Below are 22,457 nucleotides of genomic sequence, written 5' to 3'. Positions count from 1 at the left end.
GCTATTCCATTTCCTATACATTTTTGTACATCCCCATGGCTATTCTGTAACTACCAATTTGTACTTTTTTCCCTTTCTCCGTCTTTCCTCCCTTCCTTCCCTCCCTCCCTCCCTCCCTCCCTCCCTTTCTTTCTTTCTTTCTTTCTTTCTTTCTTTCTTTCTTTCTTTCTTTCCTTCCTTCCTTCCTTCCTTCCTTCCTTCCTTCCTTCCTTCCTTCTTTCTTTCTTCTCTTTCTCTCCCTCCCTCCCTCCCTTCCTCCCTCTCTCCTTCCCTTCCCTTCCCTCCCCTTCCTTCCCTTGCCTTCCCCTTCCTTCCTTCCTTCCTCCTTCCCTCCCTCTCTCCCTCCCTTCTTTCCTTTCTTCCTTTCTTCCTTCTTTCTTTCTTCTTTCTTTCCCTCCCTCCCTCCCTTCCTTCCTTCCATCCTCCCTCCCTCTTTCCCTTCCCTTTCCTTTCCTTCCTTTCTCCTTCCCTGCCTCTCTCCCTCCCTCCTTTCTTTCTTTCCTCCTTCCTTCCTTCCTTCCTTCCTTCCTTCCTTCCTTCCTTCCTTCCTTCCTTCCTTCCTTCCTTCCTTCCTTTCTTCTTTCCTTCCTTCCTTCCTTCATTCCCTTCCTTCCTTCCCTTCCTTCCTTTCTTCTTTCTTTCTTTCCTTTCTTTCTTTCTTTCAATACATTTGTCTCCATTTACCCACCACCACTTTCCCCTGCCCCATGCACCCCCCTCTTCCCCCATCAATCCTTCCTCACTTTGCCTTCATCTATGTGTCCTTCACACCTACTCCTTGATCTGACCCTTCCCCTTCCCCTCCCTGCTACCCACCTCCCTCCCACCCTCCTGTCCCTGTTGGTTTCTTCTTTCTTTCAGTGTTGCTAGTTTATTTCCCTTGCCTGCTTGCTTTCCTGATTAAGTTCCACATATAGGTGAGATCATGTGGTATTAGTCTTTCACCACCTGGCTTATTTTACTTAGCATGATGCTCTCCAGTTCCATCCATGCTGTAGAAAAAGGTAGAGCTCTTTCTTTCTGATGCATAGTATTCCATTATGCAAATGTACCGTAGCATTTTGATCCCCTCACGTACTGATGGGCACTTAGGTTGCTTCCAGCACTTGACTATTGTAAATTGTGCTGCTATGAACATTGGGGTGCGTAGGTTCTTTTGAATTGGTGTTTTGGGATTCTTAGGGTATAATCCCAGCAGTAGAATCACTGGGTCAAGAGGTAGTTCCATATTTAGCTTTTTGAGGAAATTCCACACTGTTTTCCACAGTGGCTACACCAGTCTGCATTCCCGCCAACACTGTACTAGGGTTCCCTTTTCTCCACAACCTCTCCAGCACCCATTGTTTGTTTATTTATTTATGATGGCCATTTGGTATCTCATTGTGGTTTTAATTTGCATCTCTCTGATGGCTAATGATGAGCATCCTTTCTATGTCTCTGGGCCTTGTGTCTGTCCTCCTTGGAGAAGTGTCTGTTCAGGTCCTTTGGCCAGTTTTTAATTGGATTATTCATCTTCCTGGATTGGAGTCATGTGAGTTCTTTATATATTTGGGGGATCAAAGCCCTGCCTGAGGCGTCATTGGCAAATATATTTTCCCATACAGTTGGCTCCCTTTTCATTTTGTTGATGTTTTCTTTAGCTGTGCAGGAGCTTCTTATTTTGATTTGTTTATTCTTTGCTTTATGTCCCTTGCTCAATCGGTGGCATATTGGGACATATCAGTGAAAATATTACTGCATGGAATATCTGAGAGTTTCCTGCCTATATTCTTCTCTACAGCTTTTATGGTGTTGTGACTTATATTTAAGTCTTTCATCCATCTTGAGTTTACTTTTGTGGATGGTGTAAGTAGGTGGTCGAATTTCATTCTTTTGCATATAGCTGTCCAGCTTTCCCAACGCACGATTTGTTGGAGAAGCTAGTTTTACTCCATTTTATGCTTAACAAATGCTTTTTCCACATCTGTTGACATGATCATGTGGTTTTTTTTTCTTTGTGTTTCTGTGATGTATTACATTTATTGATATGCGATCATTGAACCATTCTTGCATCTCTGGGATGAATCCTAGTTGATCATGGTGGATGACCTTTTTAGTGTATTGCTGGATACTATTTGCCAATATTTTGTTGAGGATTTTAGCATCTATGTTCATCAGCGATATGGGCCTGTAATTTTCTTTCTTGGTTTTGTCTTTATCTGGTTTTGGGATTAGGATGATGCTGGCCTCATAAAAAGAGTTTGGGAGTCTTCCCTTTTCCTGGATTTTTTGGAATAGTCTGAGAAGGACAGGGGTTAGCTCTTCCTTAAATGATTTTGTAAAATTCTCCTGTGAAACTGTCCAGTCCAAGGCTTTTGTGTGCAAGGAGTTTTTTGATTACTGCTTCAATTTCACCAACTGTTATCAGTCTGTTCAGGCTTTCTACTTCTTCATTCATTGTTGGAAGGTTATATTTTTCTAGAATTCTGTCCATTTCTTGAGGTTTTCAGATTTCTTAATATACAGTTATTCATAGTAATTTCTTACAATCCTTTGTATTTCTGTGGTATTAGTTGCTATTTCTCCTCTTTCATTTCTGATATTATTTATCTAGGTCCTCTTCCTTTTCTTATTGATGAGCCTGCTTAAAAGCTGATCAATTTTGTTTATTTTTTCAAAGAACCAGCTCCTGGGTTGGTTAATCCTTTAAATTTTTCTTTTAGTCTCTATGTCATTCAATTCTGCTCTAATCTTGATTATTTCCTTTCTTCTACTCACTCTGGGCTGTTCGTTGTTGTTTCTACAGTTCTTGAAACTGGAGGGTTAGGTAGTTTATTTGAAATGTTTCTATATTTTTTGAGGTAGGCCTGCATTGCTATGAAATTCCCTCTCAGGACTGTCTTCGCTGTGTCCCATAGGTTTTGGATGGTTGTGTGTTTATTTTCATTTGTTTCCAGAAACTTTTTGATTTCTTCTTTGATCTTATTATTGACCCATTCATTGTTTAATAGTGTACTATCAGTCTCCAGGAGTTTGAATGTTTTTGAGTTTTTTCCATGAGGTTTGTTTCTAGTTTGAAGCCCTTGTGGTCCAAGAAAATGCTTGTTATGATTTCGATTTTCCTGAATTTGTTGAGGAAATGTGTCCAGACATGTGGTCTATCTTTGAAAATGTTCATGTGCATTTGAAAAGAATGTGTATTTTGCTTCTTTTGGATGAAAGGTTCTATGTATGTCCGTTAAGTCCATTTGATAATGTGTCATTCAGTTCCACAATATCCTTGTTGATGTTTTGTTTGGAAGATCTATCCATTTTTGACAGTGAGGTGTTAAAATCCCCTACTATCAGTGTGTTGCTCTCTATATCTTTCTTGAAGTCCTCCAAGATTTTCCTTATGTATTTTTGTGCTCCTATGTTGGGCACATATAGGTTTACAATGTTTATGTCTTCTTGATAGATTCTTCCTTTGAGTGTTATGAAGTGTCCTTCTGGGTCTTTTTTTTCTTTCTTTCTTTCTTTTTTTTTTTTGCCTTTGTTTTGAAATCTACTTTGCGTGATCTAAGTATTGCTGACCCTGCTTTTTTTCCCTGTCCATTTGCTTGCAATATTGTTGTCCATCCTTTTACTTTCAGTCTGTGTAGGTCTTTAGTTCTGAAGTGGGTCTCTTGTAGGCAGCATATGTATGGGTCATGTTTTCTTATCCATTCACCTATTCTATATCTTTTGATTGGGGCATTTAATCATTTACATTTAAAGTTATTATCGATAGGTATTTATGCATTTTTTTTCACTTTGTATCTGTGATCTTTTCTCTCTTACTCTTTTTCTTCATCTTCTTAAACAGTCTCTTTAGCATATCTTGTAGTACTGGTTTGGTGGTGGTGAATTCTTTTAGTCTCTTTTGTCTGAGAAACTCCTTACATCACTTTCAGTTTTAATTGAGAGCCTTGCTGGGTACAGTAGTCTTGGCTGCAGGCCCTTGCTTTTCATTACTTGGAATATTTCTTGCCATTCCCTTCTGGCCTGTAGTATTTCTGTTGAGAAGTCAGCTGCTACCCCTAATGTGTTACTACCTGTTTCTCCCTTGCTGCCTATAGGATTCTCTCTTTGTCTTTGAAATTTGCCATGTTAATGATGATGTGTCTTGAGTGGGCCTCATTGGGTTCCTCTTGAATGGGACTCTCTGTGCTTCCTGGACTTGTTTAACTTTTTCTCCTCTCCAATGAGAGACGTTTTCCATCATTAGTTTTTCAAACAGTTTTTCTATCCCTTGTTCCTCTTCTCTTTCTGGTATCCCTATTATACAGATATTATTGCATTTCAGGTTGTCAGGCAGGTTGTCCTGCATTTCTCTAAATGCCTCTTCATTCTTTTTGAGTCTTTTTTCATTTTCTTGCTCTTTCTGGGAACTTTTTTCTATCTTATCCTACAGCTCACTGATTCAATCTTCTGCTTCATTGAGCCTAGTTTTGATTCCTTCTACTGTGTTCTTCAATTAAGAAATTGTATTCTTCATTTCCTCATGCCTTTTATTGATAATTTCTGTGTTTTTTCATGCTGATATAGTTTGCAATAAGTTTCTCATAGTTTTCCTCATAGTTTTTAGGAATTCTTTTTGAGCTCACAGAGCTCACTGAGCTTCCTTAGAACTGTTGTTTTGAACTCAATATCTGATAATTCACTTGTCTCTATTTCTTTCAGTTCTCTTTCTGGGGATTCTGTCTTTCCCTTCGATTAGGGGATGCTTCTTTTTCTTCCCTTCATTTGTGAGACTCTTCTTTTTTGCTTCTGCTTCTTAAATTGTTCTATCTTGACTTCCTGACTTTGTGATGTGAACTTTTATGGTAGGAGACTGCTTTTTTTGGTCTTTCTTTCTGTATCTGCCTCTGATGATGTCAGCTGTTGACTCTGTCTGAACTTAGGGAGTCTTTAAGAGACTTCCAGGAATCTACTGTCTGTGTCCGTCTCCTCCAGTTGCTCTGACCTCAGCAGTCAGGATGGGGCAGAGTCCTTCCTGTGGGTGGGCCTATTGTGTTCTTTCACACTGCTGCCACTCAAGGGAGTGGTCTGCCTGAGCAAGATGTCCGCTGCCATATGGGGGAGGAGTCAACACCGGGATACCCCCAGCATGTCCCTCAGTTCTCTCCCCAATGCCTCTGTCTCCAGACTCTCCTCAAGTGTCTCTAGACCACTCTGCATCCCCCTTAGCCAGGGATCTACTATCTGTGACTGCTGCTCTGTACTCAGCACCCAGGCCTGCACATCACCGAGCCAGTGCCTAGCCTACTAGGAACGTGGCTATTCTGTTCTTTCACACTGCTGCTGTTCAGGGAAGTGGCCTACCTGAGCAAGATGGTAGCTGCAGAATGGGGGGTGAGTCAGCACTGGGACCCTTTCATCCACTTTCTCAGTTCATTCCCTGAAGCCTTCTTCTCCAGTTCCTACTCAGGCGGCTCCAGCCCACTCTGCCCCAACCTCCGTCGGAGCCCAGGGGAAGTGGCTTGCCACTACAAGTTTTTGTGTTGGCCCTTTAAATGGCTCTTTGTATCTCAAGCCACCTGTCTCTGCTAGAGAGCACATTGCCGCTTTTCACAGCTGACTGTTATCTGTGTGCTTTTTGGGCCCTGGTGCTGTTCGCTGGAGATCCCCACTTATGGTTTAGACCCTGCTCTTCTCAGGGGGGTCCAACTGGCCATTTAAATATCCCTCTGGTGATGCCACCCTTGGGTGCCTAGCCCACCTTCTTGAGCCTCTACCACACTCCTTACCAGTTAGGTTGTGCTAAAGCCAATTCCTCTGTCTGTCTGAGGTTTTAAGGCTCCTCTGTAGTTATTGTTCAGTTGTTTTCCAGGTGATTTCTCCACAGTTTAGTTGTAATTCCAGATTGGTCCTGGGAGGAGGTCAGTGTAACTTCCACTCACTCCTCTGCCATCTTGAAGTCAGATCTGTGTCCCATAATTTAATACATTGTATTTTCTTTTCATTCAGTTCAATGTACTTTTAGATTTCCCTTGAAATTTCCTCAGGATTGATGGATTATTTTTTATAATATCACTATTGAGATATTATTTACAGAGTGCAGTTGACCCTTGAACAATATAAGTGTTCAGGGTGTCAACCCCCACACAGTCAAAAATCCACATATAACTTTTGACTCCCTAAAAACTATTGCTTACTGTTTACCAGAAGTCTTACTGATAATATGAATGTCACTTAACACATATTTTGTTTGTTCTATATATTATAAACTGTATTTTTATAAGTAAGCTAACAAGAATGTTATCAAAAAATTAGGATGAGTATTTATTTATTGTATTTATTGAAAAATATCTGCATGTAAGTGGATCTGCACAGTTCAAACCAATATTGTTCAAGGCCAACTTTATATTTTTCATCCATTTAATGTATAATGTTTGACAGTCTTAATATATCCACAGTTGTGCAACCACCTCTATGATCAAATTTAAAATATTTTCATCACCCCCAAAAGAAATCTCACATATTTTAGCTATATTTATGCCATTTTCCCCTCCTGCCCCAGCCCTAGGAAATTCCTAATCTACTTTTTGTTCTTGCATATTTGTCTCTTTTAGATATTTTAGATAAATGGAAACATACAATATGTGGTTTTGTTACTGCCTTCTTTCATTTAGCTCAATGTTCTCAAGATTCATCCATGTTGTAGCACATATTGGTGTATCATTCCCATAACCAAAACATATTTCATTGTTTGTTTTTCCCATCTTTTGTTTATTCATTCATCAGTTGATGGACATTTGGGTTTTTTATCTTTTGGCTATTATAACTAATGGGGCTATGAACTTTCTATAGAGGTTTTTGTGTGAAAAGGTTTTCATTTCCTTTTGGTATATACCTAGGAATGAAATTTCTAGGCCAAATGATAAGTCTATGTTTAATTTTTTGAGGAAATGACGAGTGATTTCCCAATGTGGCTGTACAATTTACATTCTCACAAACAATGCATAAGGGTTACCATTTTTCCGCCTCCTCATGAACATTTGTTATTTACTTTTTGCTTAGAGACTTCCTAGTGGGTGTGAAGACCCGTAGGTTATTAAGATGTGTGTTGTTGATTCTCCAACTTTAGAGACTCTCTAGTTTTTCTATATGTTATTGATTTTTAGTATGACTCCATTGTGATCAGAGAATATACTCTGCGTGATTTTAGTTCTTTTAAGTATATTCAGGTTTGTTTTTAGGGCCCAGGATATGTTCTATTTTGGTTTGTGTTCTGTAGATTCTTGATAATAATGGATATTCTGCTGTTTTTGGTTGGAGTCTTTGGTAGAATTGTATCCTGTTGGTTGTCTACTTACTCTATCATTTACTCTATCAATTATCGAGACGGGGTATTGAAGTATTTACCTGTAATTGTGTATTTGTCTACTTATCTTTTTAATTCTTTCCATTTTTATTTCACATATTGTGTAGTTCAGTTGTTGGGTGCATACACATTTAGACTCACCATGTGTTGGCAGATTGGTCCATTTATGATTATGCAATATTCCTCCTTGTTTGGTAATTTTCTTTGCTCTGAAGCTTGCTTTATTGGATATTAATATAGCCACTTCTGCGTTCTTTAGATTATTGTTTTAATGGTGTAGCTTTTCCATTCTTTTATTTTCAACCTGCCTATATCTCTGTATTTGAAGTAAGATTTTCATAGTTTGCTAGTTGGGTCATACTTTTCAATATATTCTACTAACAGCTGTCTTTTTTTTTTTTTTTTTTTTTTTTTTGAATCCTCACCTGAGGACATTTCTTTGTAACGTGGTAGGACAGGGGAGTGCCACCGCAGGTCACCACTCCTCCCAGGTCCTGGCAACAACTGCTGTCAGGGGTTGGAGCGAGTCGTTGGGAGTGCAGCACTCGGGGATCTGAGGGTGACACTCCAGAATCTGAGGGTTACCTTAGGGGGCCAGCTGAGATGGGAGCTGGACTCTAAATCCCACAGAACCCGTCCCCAGGGTGTCACAGATAGAGGAATAAACACGGAATTGTCGCAAACACATCTCTGTTTGCCAGGAGAGGGGACATGACACATCCCTCTAGTTGGGAAGACCCAGAGCCCTTTTGTTCAAAGGCTTTATTGAAAGGGTTATCAGTGGGTTAGGTAACTGGAATGCACAGGTTATCTCATTACATCAGTATGTTAAGGTTTACAGAGAATAGGTGATGTTTTGAAGAAAACAAATGGCATGAACACACCAATTTACTTGGGTCTGACACTAGTAAACAAAAGAGACAACTAAAAGAGAGCAAAGTAAACACAAGAGTGCCTAAGGGTATTGGGTTAGGGTCTGTGAATAATGTAAATTTCCTTCCAAGCATGAGCTGGCTATAGCTTCTGAGGGAAAAACAAAGCATACTTTAAAGAATTTACTTTTAGGCCTGATTATCCTGGGAATCGCAAGATCTGGTTTAGGACTGTTTCTGGTATTGTTTCGAGCCTGAGCCAGGCTTGGGGAGGGAGCCGCCCCAAGAGGCAAGGAGACTTCTTTCAGATAGAATGAGGACTCCGGTCATGTCCAAGCCATGCTGAGGGGTGCAGGCCTTTTTGCCCTTTCTCCACATTCCCAAATGTATTGTCTGCTCCCCATACTGATTGATGTCTGGCTTAGGTTGTTATCTCTGCATGAAATAACTTACCCTTCATCAACAAGTGACCACCACAGGGCCAAGCAGAGAGGCAGAGAGGACACATTTTCTCACCTCAGGCCTGTTTCTCCAAGGCCTCCTTGATTATTTCCAGCCTTGAGTCCCTCCTGACTGTCGGCAGGGTTACAGTTCCTGAAACCAGACAGGGTGTTTCCCAACATTTCCTTTAATTTCTTTTGGGTTGGGGAGCGGGGCACAGAGAGAGAGGGAGAGAAACATTGATGTGAGAAACAAATATTGTACACGCCTCCTTGTATATGCCCCAACCAGGGATTGAACCCACAACCCGGGTGTATGCCCTGACCAGGAATCAAATTTACAGCTTTTCAGTAAATGAGATGATGCTCCAACCAACTGAGCTACATCGGCCAGGGAAATAGCTAGCTGTCTTTTAATTGATGCATTTATACCATTTACATTTTATATAATTATTGATATATTTGGGTTTAAGTCTGCTACTTTATTTTTTATTCTATGTTTTTCCTCTCTCTGTTATGCTTTCCTATGTTTCTATAGGTTATTTGAACATTTTTAGAACTCTATTTTCATTTATATGTAGGTAATGTTTTTAGGGGTATCTCTTTGTATGCCTCCTTTAGTATTTCCTTTAGGTACTATATTATAGAAACATAACTAATAGCATTTTACTGGTATAGTCATTTACTAGTTTGAGTGGAGTATAAAAACCTTACCTCCCTCTATATTTTTCCTTCCCCTGCTTATAATAGAATTGTCTTGGTCATTTTCCCTATATACATTGAGAACAGCATCAAACAATGGTATAATTTTGTCTACTGTGGTCAAACGTAATTTAGAAAACACAAGAGAAAAAGGAAAATGTGTACATATGTGCAATTTGCCTATGTTTTTACTTTTTATATTCTTTTTCTTACTTTATGATATTCTAAGATTTCATTGTCTTCTGTTTTGAGAATTTTCTTTAACTATTATTTTAGGGCAGTTCTACTGGTAAAAATTTTTCTTAATTTTCCTTCAACTGAGAATGCCTTGATTCCACCTTCATTTTGGGAAAATATTTTCACTGGATATAGAATTCTAGGTAGGCAGTGTGTTTGCTTGTTTTTCTGTACATGAATAATATTTTAAAAATATTTTATTTATTTTTAGAGAGAGGGGAAGAAGGGACAAAGAGAGGGAGAGAAACATCAATGTGTGATTGTCTTTTGCGCACCCCTACTGCAGACCTGGCCAGCAACCCAGTCATGTGCCCTGACTGGGAATTTAACTGGCAACCTTTTGATTCACAGGCCAGCACTCAATCCACTGAGCCACACCAGCCAGGGCTGTATATGAACAATATTGTGTTATTTCATTATAGACCCAATGGTCTTATGAAAAATCTGCTGTAATTTTGTTTTCTCTCCTATAGATAAGGTGTCCTTTCTCTTTGCTATCAAGATGTTTATATATATTTACACCTTTGACTATAATATATCTTGATGTTGACTTCATTGGGTAATCCTTATTGAAGCTCACTCATGTTCTTGATTGTATAGATTTATATCTAATGCCAAATTTAGGAAGTTTTCAGTAATTATTTCTTTGAGTGCTTTTACTTTTTCTCTTTCTGGGACTCTAGTGACATAAACATTAGATCATTTGCTATAATTCCACAAGTCCCTCAAGCTTTGTTTTAAGTTTGCTTTCTCTCTATTGTTCAGATTGAGGAATTTCTATCATTCTGTCTTTCAGTTTACTAATTCTTTCCTGTTTACTCCATTCTAGTGTTGAGCCTACACAACAGCATTTTTATTTCAATTATTTTATTTTTGAGTTCTTTATATCTTCTATTTTTGTCAAGGTTTTTTTCCCCCTTTGTTTAGACTTTTTATTTTTTACTTGTTTAAATTGTGTTTGTAATTGCTTGTGAAATATTTTTATCATGAATATATTAACATGTTTGTCAAATACGTCTAACATTTCTGTTGTTATGATAGTGACATCTATTAATTGTCTTTTTAAAATTCTGTTTGATATCTTCTTGATTTCTGGAATGATGAGTGATTTTCTTTTGGAATGTGGACATTTTGAGCATTATGAGACTCTGAATCTTATTTATGCTTTCTGTTTTATTTGACTTATCATACTACTCTGGCAGTGGGTTGAGGGGGAGGTGATATATCACTATTACCTGTTGGGGTAGATCTTCAAGTTCCCCATACTGCTTCCATTGACTTCCTGGGGGATGCTTCCCATTTTTACTGCAGGCAGTGGGAGCTCTAGATCCTTTTTAGGTCTCCACTGACACCTCCATGGCTGACAGGGGGTAGGAGTGCTTCTTTGTTGTGCCTCTGATGGCATCTACTGACACCACAGGAGAGTGGTGGCTTCATTACCACTGGGTGTCAGTGAAAGTCCCAACTCTTCACTAAGCCTCCTCTGACCTATCTCAGTGAGGGGGATGTGGTATGCCTCATGATTGCAGGGCGGCAGAAGTACAGGTTCTATGGAATCATAAGGGAGAGAGAGTGATCATTACTATCCAACAGTGAAGAAAATTTCACCACCCTACTTTTTCTTTTTGACACCATCCCAAAAGGGAGGCTGGGATTTTCCTTACAGTCTAGTGAGGGTGGAATCCAAATTCCTCACTCAGACTTTGCTGAGAGTGGGGACATAGTTTCTTCTGTGATGTTTGGCTTGAGTAGAGTTGTTATTATTTCAAAGTTTTCTGTCTTGCTAGTCTGCCTTTTTCTTGGACCTTTGTATAGATAGAGCGGCCTTCTTTTGGGCTTTTGTTGTCTGCACTATTGTTACTTCCAGGTTGCTGGCTCTTTCAGCTCCAACTCTGGGATATTAAAGTCAAAATGAAAACCTAGAAAACTCACTGCCATGTTGTTCTTCAGATCTGGAAGTCCCTAGCTGGTATTAGCTATTTTTTCCCCACTGTTCAGAGTCCCCTTATGTTTGTTTTATATATAGCTTTTAGGCTTTTTAGGTTTTTGTTTTGTTTTGTTTTGTTTTTTTTACTTAGTGGGAGAGATAGAGAAAAATATATACTCCATTTTCCAAGAAGCAGAAGTTGGTTCTTTTTTTAATCTTAATTTTTTAACCTTTTTTTCCTGCACAAATTTTAAAAAGGTAAATTTCAGCATACCTCTCCTTTAATATTATTTACTTTTTTGTCACTGATTACATCACTTCTTTGTAACTGAGATGATTACAACATAGGATTTCCTTCTATTTTTATTAATTCTCTGTAGTTTTTAAATGTTAAACTCTTTGACCTATATGGAATTTTTCACAGTTGAAGAATTAAAAAATAAATGTGTGCATGTTATTTTTTTTTTACCTCCCTGATCCAGTATGATGGATTAAACTAGGTTCTCTTTTCCTGTTATTGTACATCTTTATATGACATTGTTGTACCATTATATGTCATTATATGGTCTGACTGTTTCATCAGTCTGATCCATTATGGGCTTAATAAAAACATATGGCCATATTTTTAGCAGTGGTATAGGGCAAGTTTGATGTTAGGCCCTTGAAGAAGTGATAGCTCTTTTATAGTGGTCTATAGAAATTGTTTGCCATTTCTTCTAGCTAAATGTTACTATTCAATTTGTTAAGCTACACAATATTTTTAAGGAGGTTCTGATTGGCATTAACCATCTTGATTTTCTTCCCTGAAATGTCCCTCTCTATTGTCCTCTGTCTCAGTAAATAACCCTACTCAACACCCATTAGTTTGAACCCCAAACCTTGGATTCATCTTTGATTCAATTATTGTTCCTATATACTCACAGAATGCTTTTGGCCACCTAACATGAATTTTTCCACAACAAGCAATTCTCCACTACTCTGCAAACCCTAACTGGGTATCTTACAATTCAATTCTGTTCTGACATTATCTTGTTGGAGTTGACATCAGGTCCCACTAGTAAAGGTCTCAGTCTAACAAGACTGCCCCATTGCCGATGCCAGTTGTGAGTCCCAGATTGCCACCTGTGCTTCTTACTGCCCAGCTATAAATTGGGATTCCTGTGATGCCCTCCTTGGGTTCAGTAATTTGCTAGAACGGCTCTATAACATTTTATCTTATACAGGGCCTGGCACAAATAATGCCTCTTTTTATTACAAAATCATAAGCATGTGATTCTGTAACATAACAATATCACACTCAAGCATACCATATGACATTTTAGGTGAAATGTTCAAATTCAAACTATAAATTATTACACTCATATGATTACCCTACTGACCACACTCAAGCAGGCCTTGCTCTTGCTGGACCCTGTATTATAAATTCTCATGGTCATGTCTTTATCTTCTGCACCAAATATAAGCTCACTGAAGACATGGTCCATTCATGGTCCCATTGTAGATCTCTCAGAGCTGTGTACAGGAGAGATACTTAACAAGTATCTGATTAAAGGTTTAACTCTGTTGCTTTTTAAAGTTCTTTATGAATAGACTAAACTCATTATGCTTTTCTTTTTCTTTGCAAGTGGCCAAGTGATATGGAAAAAATAGTGCTTGAGTCATTTGGGAAAAAAAATCCCTTGCAAATTGCATAATTAATGCATTTTGAAACACCTCTACATTCAGAGTTGCACTGTTTTGGGTGGGGTAAATATTAAATGTATTTTCCACTTCCAGCATTGAACTAAATCTTGTGATAAGTCTATATTCACAAGTTAATAAATTATTTACATTTGTCAGTTAACTCTGCTTTATTTATAGACTCATGGTCTATTTATTTTATGTATATTTATTAATTTTTTATTATTTACTCAATTTTGGTTTTATTTATTTTTAGAATTAAATTCTATTACACAGTAGTCTGTTGATGTATCTGATCAAAATGGTGTTTCTTACTATTTTCTCTATGTTTCTGATTGTCTCTTGCTTATTGTAATTCCATTTTTTAATTGTATATTTGGTTGCTATGTGAAATGAGATATATGAAATTAGCATTTTAGACTGAATGAACCTGTTTATTTCTTTTAATACGTAAAAACAAGTTTAATGTATTCCATAAATATTTACCATTATTCCCCAACCAAATAAGCTTGAGTTAGTTCCACGGGCATCCAACTTTCTGGTGGCCCTGGGCCACACTGAAAGAAGAGTCATCTTGAACCACACATTAAATGCATTGTGACACATAATCACAAATTTAAAAAAATCTCATAATGTTTTAAATAAAGTTACAATTTTGTGTTGGGCCGCCTTCACAGCCATCCTGGGATGCATGCAGCCCCCCAGCCACAGGTTAGACACTGAGGCTGACCATTCTTTACTGTAAATCCAGTATTTCCCAGAGTTGCTTTGAGAATGACCAGCTCGGGAAGCAAGTTTTGGGTCACTTATGGTCAGTGGCTGCCAGCATTGACTTTATTCCCTACTGAACACAGGTTTATGTAGCAAATATTTGTTGATGTAATAAATGTCATTACTTTTTAAAGCTGTCTTAAAAGATGCGCATTTTCTAGAAGGTTTGTGTTCAGTTTCACCTAGAGTTAGTGCTCTCCCATATTTTTGGCAGTGGTATAAGGCAACTTTGACGTTAGGCCCTTTAAGAATATCTTGAGGGCTTTGTCCCTACTCACCTCTGTCAGTGTCCCCTTTCCCTCACTACTGTGCTTACTTTGAGATTTATTTTTTTGTGTATTTTGTTGTTGGTAGTGGTGATTTTCTCTGATTCAGGTTTTTACATTGTTGCTCTTTTGTGGATTGTGCTCTCTGGAAGTTTCCTGTGTTTCTTACTTTGCTTTTTTCCCAGAATTTGACAAAGAGCTTATTTTAAGTAACATGAGAAAATTTTGTGAATTGCAGTGCATTTAGTTATGCATAGATCTTTAGATTAGCTCAGTTAATTTCAACAATATATGCAGAGAAAAATTAAAATAGATTCACTGCAAGAGAGGAGTGTCTTAACTATGTATTTTGTACAAGAGACCTTTGATCATGTCACCTTTCCCGTAAGTGAATTTATATTTTAAATAAAATAAAATAAATTTTAAAACATCCATTCTCACAGACTTTTATGTACTAGTAGTAAAAAATGAATGTTTCCAAATGCTATAAATAGATGTCAGCAGAAAATACAAAGAACAAATTAAATCAGGGGTAGGTAAACCACAGCCTGAGAGCCAGATATGGCCCCAAACTCGTTCTGATGGGCAGTAGGTTGAGAATAGCTTTTAAAATGTTATTTTTAAGTGATTAAACAAATTCTAAAGGAGAATGACATTTTGTAACATATAAAATTATATTCTAGTGTCTGTACCCGTAAATAATGTTTCATTAGAACACAGCCAAGCTTATTAATTGAGGTATTACTTCTGGCTACTTTTGTACAACAGCACAATACTGTATGGCCTGCAAGCTGGGCATATACCCTACCTGAGCCTTTATAGAAAGGAAAGTAAGCGGATGCCCTGCCTAAGCCATAGATAATACCTTTGGTAGCTCATAATCGGCCTTGTAAAAATTATCAAAAACTTTGTTTTTTTTCCTCCGATAACTGATATATTTTGCAATAATATTAAGTGGGATAATTACCCCAGGAAAGCAAATTCTGTCTATTCAAGTTGATTTCCTTTTCAAGAAATACTTGGTGGGAGCAGGAAGGGCCGTAAATGCATACGCATTTATAAACAATGTATTGGTTTTATTCTGTGAACAATTAAATTAAAGAAGCCTTTTGCTTTGTTTTGAATAATCTTTCTGTTAAGTGTGACATATGTCATTCATAAAAGTATAGATATTCATGCACAAAACCTTTTATGCCAGTAAGGAGTGTCTTCGCTTATGTTCCCTCCAAAGCGCTGAATTAAGATCTCCTGTGACCACCTTTTGTTTCATCTCTTTTTACCTGTGAAGCAGCCAGGCAGATTCTAACTGCTGTCCAATCTTGAGCAGGAGTCACTCAGACCGATTGCGAGTGGTCTAAACACTCCTAAAAGAATGGAGAGCAGCATTCTTGAAATATAAACACATGATTTCTTAAGAAAAAGTTCTTGTTTTTCTGCTGTTTGTTTTCCTGCTATTTCCTGACTTTCTCTCACTTCCACCACGTCTCCTTGAGCCCTCTTTCTAGTGGCCCTTCTAACTGTGTCCTTCATTTATGTTGCTGCATTTCACTCAGTTTTCCTTAACCATGCCCTGCTTGCATGGGCTCCTGGTTACAATCAGTGATATCACTTGAGCATGGCAGGTGTTGGCCTATATGATGCAATAAAGCAGTCTCTGTTTCTTCTGTTCTTTCATCTCCCTGGTTTCCCACTCTCCATTCTTAAGAATCAGGATATCAATCAAAAAATGGGCAAAGGACCTGGGCAGATGCTTTTCTAAGGAGGAGATACAGAGGGCCCAGAGGCATTTGAAAGGATGCTCTGCATCACTAGCCATCAGAGAAATGCAGATCAAAACCACCATGAGGTACCACCTCACACGGGTCAGAATGGCCATCATAAACAGATCAACAAACAACAGGTGCTGGCGAGGCTGTGGAGAAAAGGGAACTCTAGTCCACTGTTGGTGGGAATGCAGACTGGTGCAGCCACTATGGAAAGCAGTGTGGAATTTCCTCAGAAAGCTGAAAATGGAACTGCCTTTTGATCCAGCGATTCCCCTGCTGGGACTATACCCTGAGAACACCAAAACGCCAATACAAAAGAACCTATGCACCCCAATGTTCATAGCAGCACAATTTACAATAGCCAAGTGTTGGAAGCAACCTAAATGCCCATCAGTAGATGATTGGATCAAAAAGTTATGGTACATATACACAATGGAATACTACACAGCAGAAAGAAAAAAAGAAGTACTAAACTTTGCGACAGCATGGATGGAACTGGAGAGCATCATGCTAAGCGAAATAAGCCAGGGGGCGAAAGACAAATACCATATGATCTCACCTATAAGCGGAACCTAACCAACTATGCAAAGAAGCAAGGAAAATATGACCAGCAACACTGAAAGGAAAAGAAATCAACAGAGACAAGAGGGAAGCGGGGGGCAGGGAAAGGGAAGGGAAGGGGAAAGTCAAGGAACATATAGCAAGGACTCATGGACAAAACCAAAGGGGAAGAGCTGAGGGAGGGAAGGTGGGAGGGGGCAAGGGAAAGAGGTGGGGGGAAGGCAGAGACGAATGTATTTAAAAAGTAAATAAATTAATTTAAAAAAAATAAAAATAAAAACAGTAGGCTAAAATAAAAAAAAAAAAAAGAATCAGGATATCCTTTCAACACAGGGACAGATGGTACCCCTACATGAGAATACTGGATTCCTGAGTTTGGGTGGCAGGAAACACGGAAAAAAAGGCAAGAGAAAGTGGGATCTACCAAAAACAGGCCTTCCCTACTTTCCAGTTTGCCTGCAGAGGATCCTGTTCCCAGCTTCTGTGCCTTTCTTTAGAACTGTTTGTCTTGATTTTTCATGTAGAAGAGGGGTCATTTGTGACATTGGAGCACAGTGGTTAGTGCCATGCAACTCACAGCTCAGTTATTGTTACAGTTCTTTATGTGGTGGGTGCATTTGTCCTCATTTTACAGATGAGCAAACTGGGTCTCAGTCCATTAATAACTTACCCACAGCCACAAACAGAGAGTCAGGGAGCTGGACTCAAAGCCGGGAACAGTTGTTTGATGGCAGCTGATAAGGCCCCAGCTCACAGATTTTTCCTTCAGGTTCTGTATTCCAGAAAAGAGCTGATTGAACATGGACCCTAGGAGATTGGGGAGATTGTTACTGGCACATCTTTATTCTACAGGAAAAGTTGCTTGCAGATGTAAGAGTCAGATGAGGAGAGATTACAAAGATGTGGTTTTACGTGAACTTCTTTAACTTCTCTGTTTAAGAGAGAGGTCAACAGGCTAGAGGTCATGAGAAAAGACTTGCTGAACCAGTTCCCCAACAATTACTGAAATCTTCTATATTATGAATAATAAATTAATCAAAGCTGGAGGGATGCTTTAAATATCCAAATAAATATGCTAATTTAATTATTTAGAAATTAACTCTTTAAATCTCTTCAAATTATGATGATTTTCCCCCCCACAAACTATTTCATGCTTGACTTAGAGTACAGTTTGTAGGCTTTTAAGAATTTACTTCTTAAAACTCTGTGATTGTAACTTTTGAAAGTCTTACTCTGTTTTCATATTATCTCTCTGTAGTTCAGATAATTTCCACATGCTGCTTTAACTCTAAAATGTATGACAAGCCTTCAGGATGACTCGCTGTTGCCTTGCTAATGAGAGTTGTTCTCACTAATCCCTGCCAGGTGACCCTCTGTGTGTAGTTATTTCTCATGTTGCCCGTGCACTGGTGCAACCATGTTTCCCTCCTCCTTTTCTGCTACAGGGCTTTCTCTAACATAGTCTCTCTGCATTAAAGCCACACTTGAGCCCCACCACCAATTAGGAGATAGATATCTTTCTCTACTTCTTCACCCCTTGGAAGACTTCATGACTTCTCTATGAGTTCAATGCCTATCTCTCTCCCTCAATAAAGCCCTGCCAGCTGCTGTTTCATCCACATGTCCTCAGCAAATTTCTGCTCTGTTCCCCTAACACTTCACTGGTGCTTTACAATGAGGTGCCTTTTTTTACAGTAAGTCCTAAACACATGTCTTCATTTGTGTAGACTGGAAACTCTTTGAGATTGGAGATCATGGCAAGTTTGTAACCTTCATATAGTAGTTACCTTATATACCTTTGATGAATTGATTTGTTTGTCTCTGAAGGAACAACCATCAGAAAAATTAAACATATTCAACATTCCAAATGAAAGAATCTGAAATTAAACATACTAAATAAGTTACAAACTCTTCTCAATAACAAGTGACAGCAATAATCCAAAAATCAGCATGTGATCGAGGTACCTTGGCAAGATCTCTTTGAACCTCCATTTCCACTTAAATAAAAAAGAAGTTGAAAATACCTGCCTTGTCTACTCCTTAGGGTTTTTATGAAGATTATGTGAGATGTTACACCAGACAATGTGTTGGAAATAATGATATTGCTTCAAATATAAAGTTGCAGTGTCTTATTTAAGAACACAATTGGAACTTAGACAAAAATGATACTGTATATTGCATACCTGTAGCAATGTACTTCTGATTTAAATTTAAATTTGTACTTGAATGTACTTTGTGAATAGTTTTAAGGGGATTCTCAGACTTTTTGTACCATAATCTGTAAATCCAGTCTAGAGCCAATTATGCTGACCTGGGAGATTTTGAAATAGGACCCATTGGTTATGTCAAAGAGAACAAATATGTCTTCTCCATAATTCCTGCATAAACCAAATTTTATGTTTTTATTTTTTTCTGAACAGGTTTCCATCTCTATCACAAGTTGCCCACAATTGTGCCGGAGAGCTGCCTTCTCATAATGGTTGGACTTCTACTAGGTGGGATTATATTTGGAGTTGATGAAAAGTCCCCCCCTGCAATGAAGACAGATGTGTTTTTCTTATATCTCCTCCCACCCATTGTACTTGACGCAGGCTATTTCATGCCTACTCGGCCTTTCTTTGAGAATATTGGTACCATTTTCTGGTATGCCGTGGTTGGGACACTTTGGAATTCCATTGGCATTGGGGTGTCTTTGTTTGGTATCTGCCAGATTGAAGCCTTTGGCCTCAGTGACATCACTTTGCTCCAGAACTTGCTCTTTGGCAGTTTAATCTCAGCTGTGGACCCTGTGGCTGTGCTTGCGGTCTTCGAGAACATTCACGTCAATGAGCAACTCTACATCTTGGTCTTTGGAGAGTCCTTGCTGAATGATGCAGTGACAGTGGTGAGTAATGTGTTCACCCTGCACCTCTTCAATATGTGGGGACTGTCCCCTGACCTACATCTGCTTTCTGACAGTTCCAGCCCTGTGCTAGAAGGGCCCCTCACTGAATTTAGTGCTCTTTTGTCTCTGTCTTGAAATTCTTAGTAAAATTTTTATTTATTGTTTAATATTTATTTATTATTATAAAGTAGGGCCCTTATTTTCATTTTACACTGGGTCATGCAAACTATGTTGCTGATTCCTGCCTGCCAGAGAAGCATAACAGTGCTTGTGACTTTATATCACTGAGATTTCTCATTTTAGCATTTTCAAAAGTGATAGTCTTTGATAAGAATTCAAAGAACTTTGGGTCCCAGAAGTCATTGTGAGAAGTAATGCTGTTAGTATGTGATGTGCATAATACAAGTGAAAAGATAATGCTTATTAAGTGCCATTCTCTCTCTGGAGATAGTTTATTTGTTTTATGATTGTAGGAAAAGTTTTCATGACAGAACTTACTTCTTGCTGCTACTCAGCCAACATTTTTCTAGTCCTCACCATTTTTCCATAAGTGTGTATTTATTAAAAATTGAAAATTATTTCTTAATTCTTATTAATTGACACAAAATCAGAGTCAGAGGCTGTTATGATCCCAGTGTTAGCAGAACTTACTCCCACCCTGTCTCCTCAGCACAGGCCTCGAAAGAGCTCCACACCAGTTAAACTCACTCAGGGACCCCTGCATTAGGTATCCAGTCAGTGAGCATGGGTGGTGCTGTTTTATGGTAGTCACAATTCTGTAATAGTAATGGTAGTAATGGTGATAGTAATGATAGCCATTAACCTTTTGTGAAATGCTTGCCTTGTGCTCAGGTCTTTTTGACAACCTATGAAATACGTATTCTTTCCATTTCACAAATAAGAAAATTGAGAAAATTGAGTGAAAGTTTATTACGTAAAGTAAATTTAAGTACCATAGGTAATTAATATTACCCTTTCCATTAATTCCTGCTATTAAGATGTTATCCCTGATTCATTTAAAAATTAACATAGAAACCAACATTATCTTCTGTTAGCCTGTATTCAGACTCCTGAACTGGATATAGTATCATCCTGAAGAGTGTCTATTAACTCTGTGTGGATATTATTTTGTAGAAAATAATATGTTGATAAGGAATTACCATTTTTTAGAATAGCTGTTAAGATAGTGTTAAGACAGTTAACTCAAATAACAAAATCTGCCTCATTTATTTTATTATTCATTAACAATGATTAGTCATTAACTCACCAATCTTAAATTTTAACTGGAAAAATACCATAACAAGGAAAACATTTTATAACTCCTAATTTCTGAAGGCATCAAGTTTTATATTATGAATTATGTTTGATATATACATTTTACCCTTGTTCAGGGAGACTGTGGAAAGTTCAACATGGAATTCTTGGATCTATTAGTGTAATGGAAACTTTGCAAAGAAATTATCATACCTTGCTGCTTCCTTCTAGAAGAGCATAGCAAAGTTAGGTCAGTTTCAGAATGATAAGCCATGCCTCTACATAGCTTTCCCTTCTCTAAGATTTCTCATTTAAAAACCTCGGTGGTCCATTCTTTAAGTTTGTCCAGAATCAGGTCTCAGGAAACCATCTGGCTAAGCTACTGTTTAAAGTGTGCGCAGGCCCCAGGCCTTCCAGAAGCACATCCTGTGCTTCCTGTCAAGACTCACAAAGCCATCAAATGAGGTTGTCTGGACAAAGAGGGAGGGCTGACTCAGAGAGGGCCACAGGCCAAACTGAGAATCTGCCGTTCTAATATAGGAAAGAAGGCAAGGGCAGAGAAAGGGCACAGCTGCTCTTTAGGTGTGGAAGCCCTTATTATAAGGCCAATGCTTGTAAGTCAGAATGACTGTATGGTTTTATGTCTTCTTTTCTTTTTTTCAAAATCACTATTTTTATTGATTTTTAAATTTTTAAAAATTTTTAAACCATGTTTATTCTATTACAATTGTCTCAACTTCTCCCCGCTTGCCCTCCTCCATCCATTCCACTCTGCCCCGCTCTCCGACAGTCAACTCCCACTCTGTTGTCCATGTCCGTGGATCTTTCATACATGTTCTTTGTCTGGTCCCTCCTCCTTCTTTCCACCATTGTCCTCCATCCGCATCTCCTCTGGTCACTTTCAGTCTGCTCCATGTTTCCATGCCTGTGGTTTATTTTGTTCTTTAGTTTATTTTGTTGAATGCATTCCACGTATAGGTGAGATCACATAGTATTTGGCCTTCACTGACTGGCTTATTTCACATAGCATAATATTCTCCAGTTCCATCCATGTTGTCACAAAAGATAGAAGTTCCTTTTTTCTTTTTTTTTTTAATTGCAGATTGGCTTTATTTATTTATTTTTTAAAATGTCAAAATCCATTATAAAATATTAAAACATTTAAATCCATTATAAAGTCTCAGCAATTAAAACAACATGACACCAGCACAGAAATAATCAAGTAGACCAATGAAATAAAATGAACATTCTAGAAATAAACGTATATATCTAACAATATAATATATGATTCAATTGATATTTCAAATCAATGGGGAAAATAAGGCTTATTCAACAAATAAGGTGCATGACCCAATATTACTTGAAATTAAACAAAGTCCTATTTCACACATTATACAAAAAATATTCAGATGAGTTACAAATCAATATGTAAAATCTAAAAAGTTTTAGGAGAAAATACAAAATAATATTTTTCTTACCCTGAAGTAATATATTCAAACCCAGAAGCTGTAAAATATTGACAATATGACTATATTAAACATTTAAGACTATATACTAATATACATATAAAAAAAGTTAAAGAACAAGTAATAGAATGGGAAAGTATTTACCACATATCTAAAAAAAGGTTAATAGTTATGTTTTGTTTATTTTAGAGAAAAAAATTCTACAAACTTCTAATCAATAAATGGATAAAGAATACCAAAATGTCATTTAAAGCTCTTTAAAAATAATAAAAATAGGGAAGAAATATACAGAAACAGGATTAGTTTC

The 22,457-nt window shown here is 37.9% G+C and overlaps 1 protein-coding gene across 1 annotated transcript in view; it reads left to right on the top strand.

Moving 5' to 3' along the window:
• The window catches only part of SLC9A2 (solute carrier family 9 member A2), a 104,993-nt gene that overhangs the window by 20,923 nt on the left and 61,613 nt on the right, over positions 1–22,457 (top strand). The window contains exon 2 of the mRNA XM_054577972.1: positions 18,967–19,430. Within this exon, the coding sequence (XP_054433947.1) occupies positions 18,967–19,430 (464 nt within the window). The remainder of the gene's footprint in view (positions 1–18,966; positions 19,431–22,457) is intronic.

The sequence above is a fragment of the Pteronotus mesoamericanus genome, unplaced genomic scaffold (assembly GCF_021234165.1).
Source record: "Pteronotus mesoamericanus isolate MK-2021 breed Mesoamerican mustached bat unplaced genomic scaffold, CSHL_Meso_final contig_48, whole genome shotgun sequence".
Taxonomy (NCBI): Eukaryota; Metazoa; Chordata; class Mammalia; order Chiroptera; family Mormoopidae; genus Pteronotus; species Pteronotus mesoamericanus.
The sequence above is the reverse complement of the archived record's forward strand: the minus strand, read 5'-3'. Positions and strand labels throughout refer to the sequence as shown.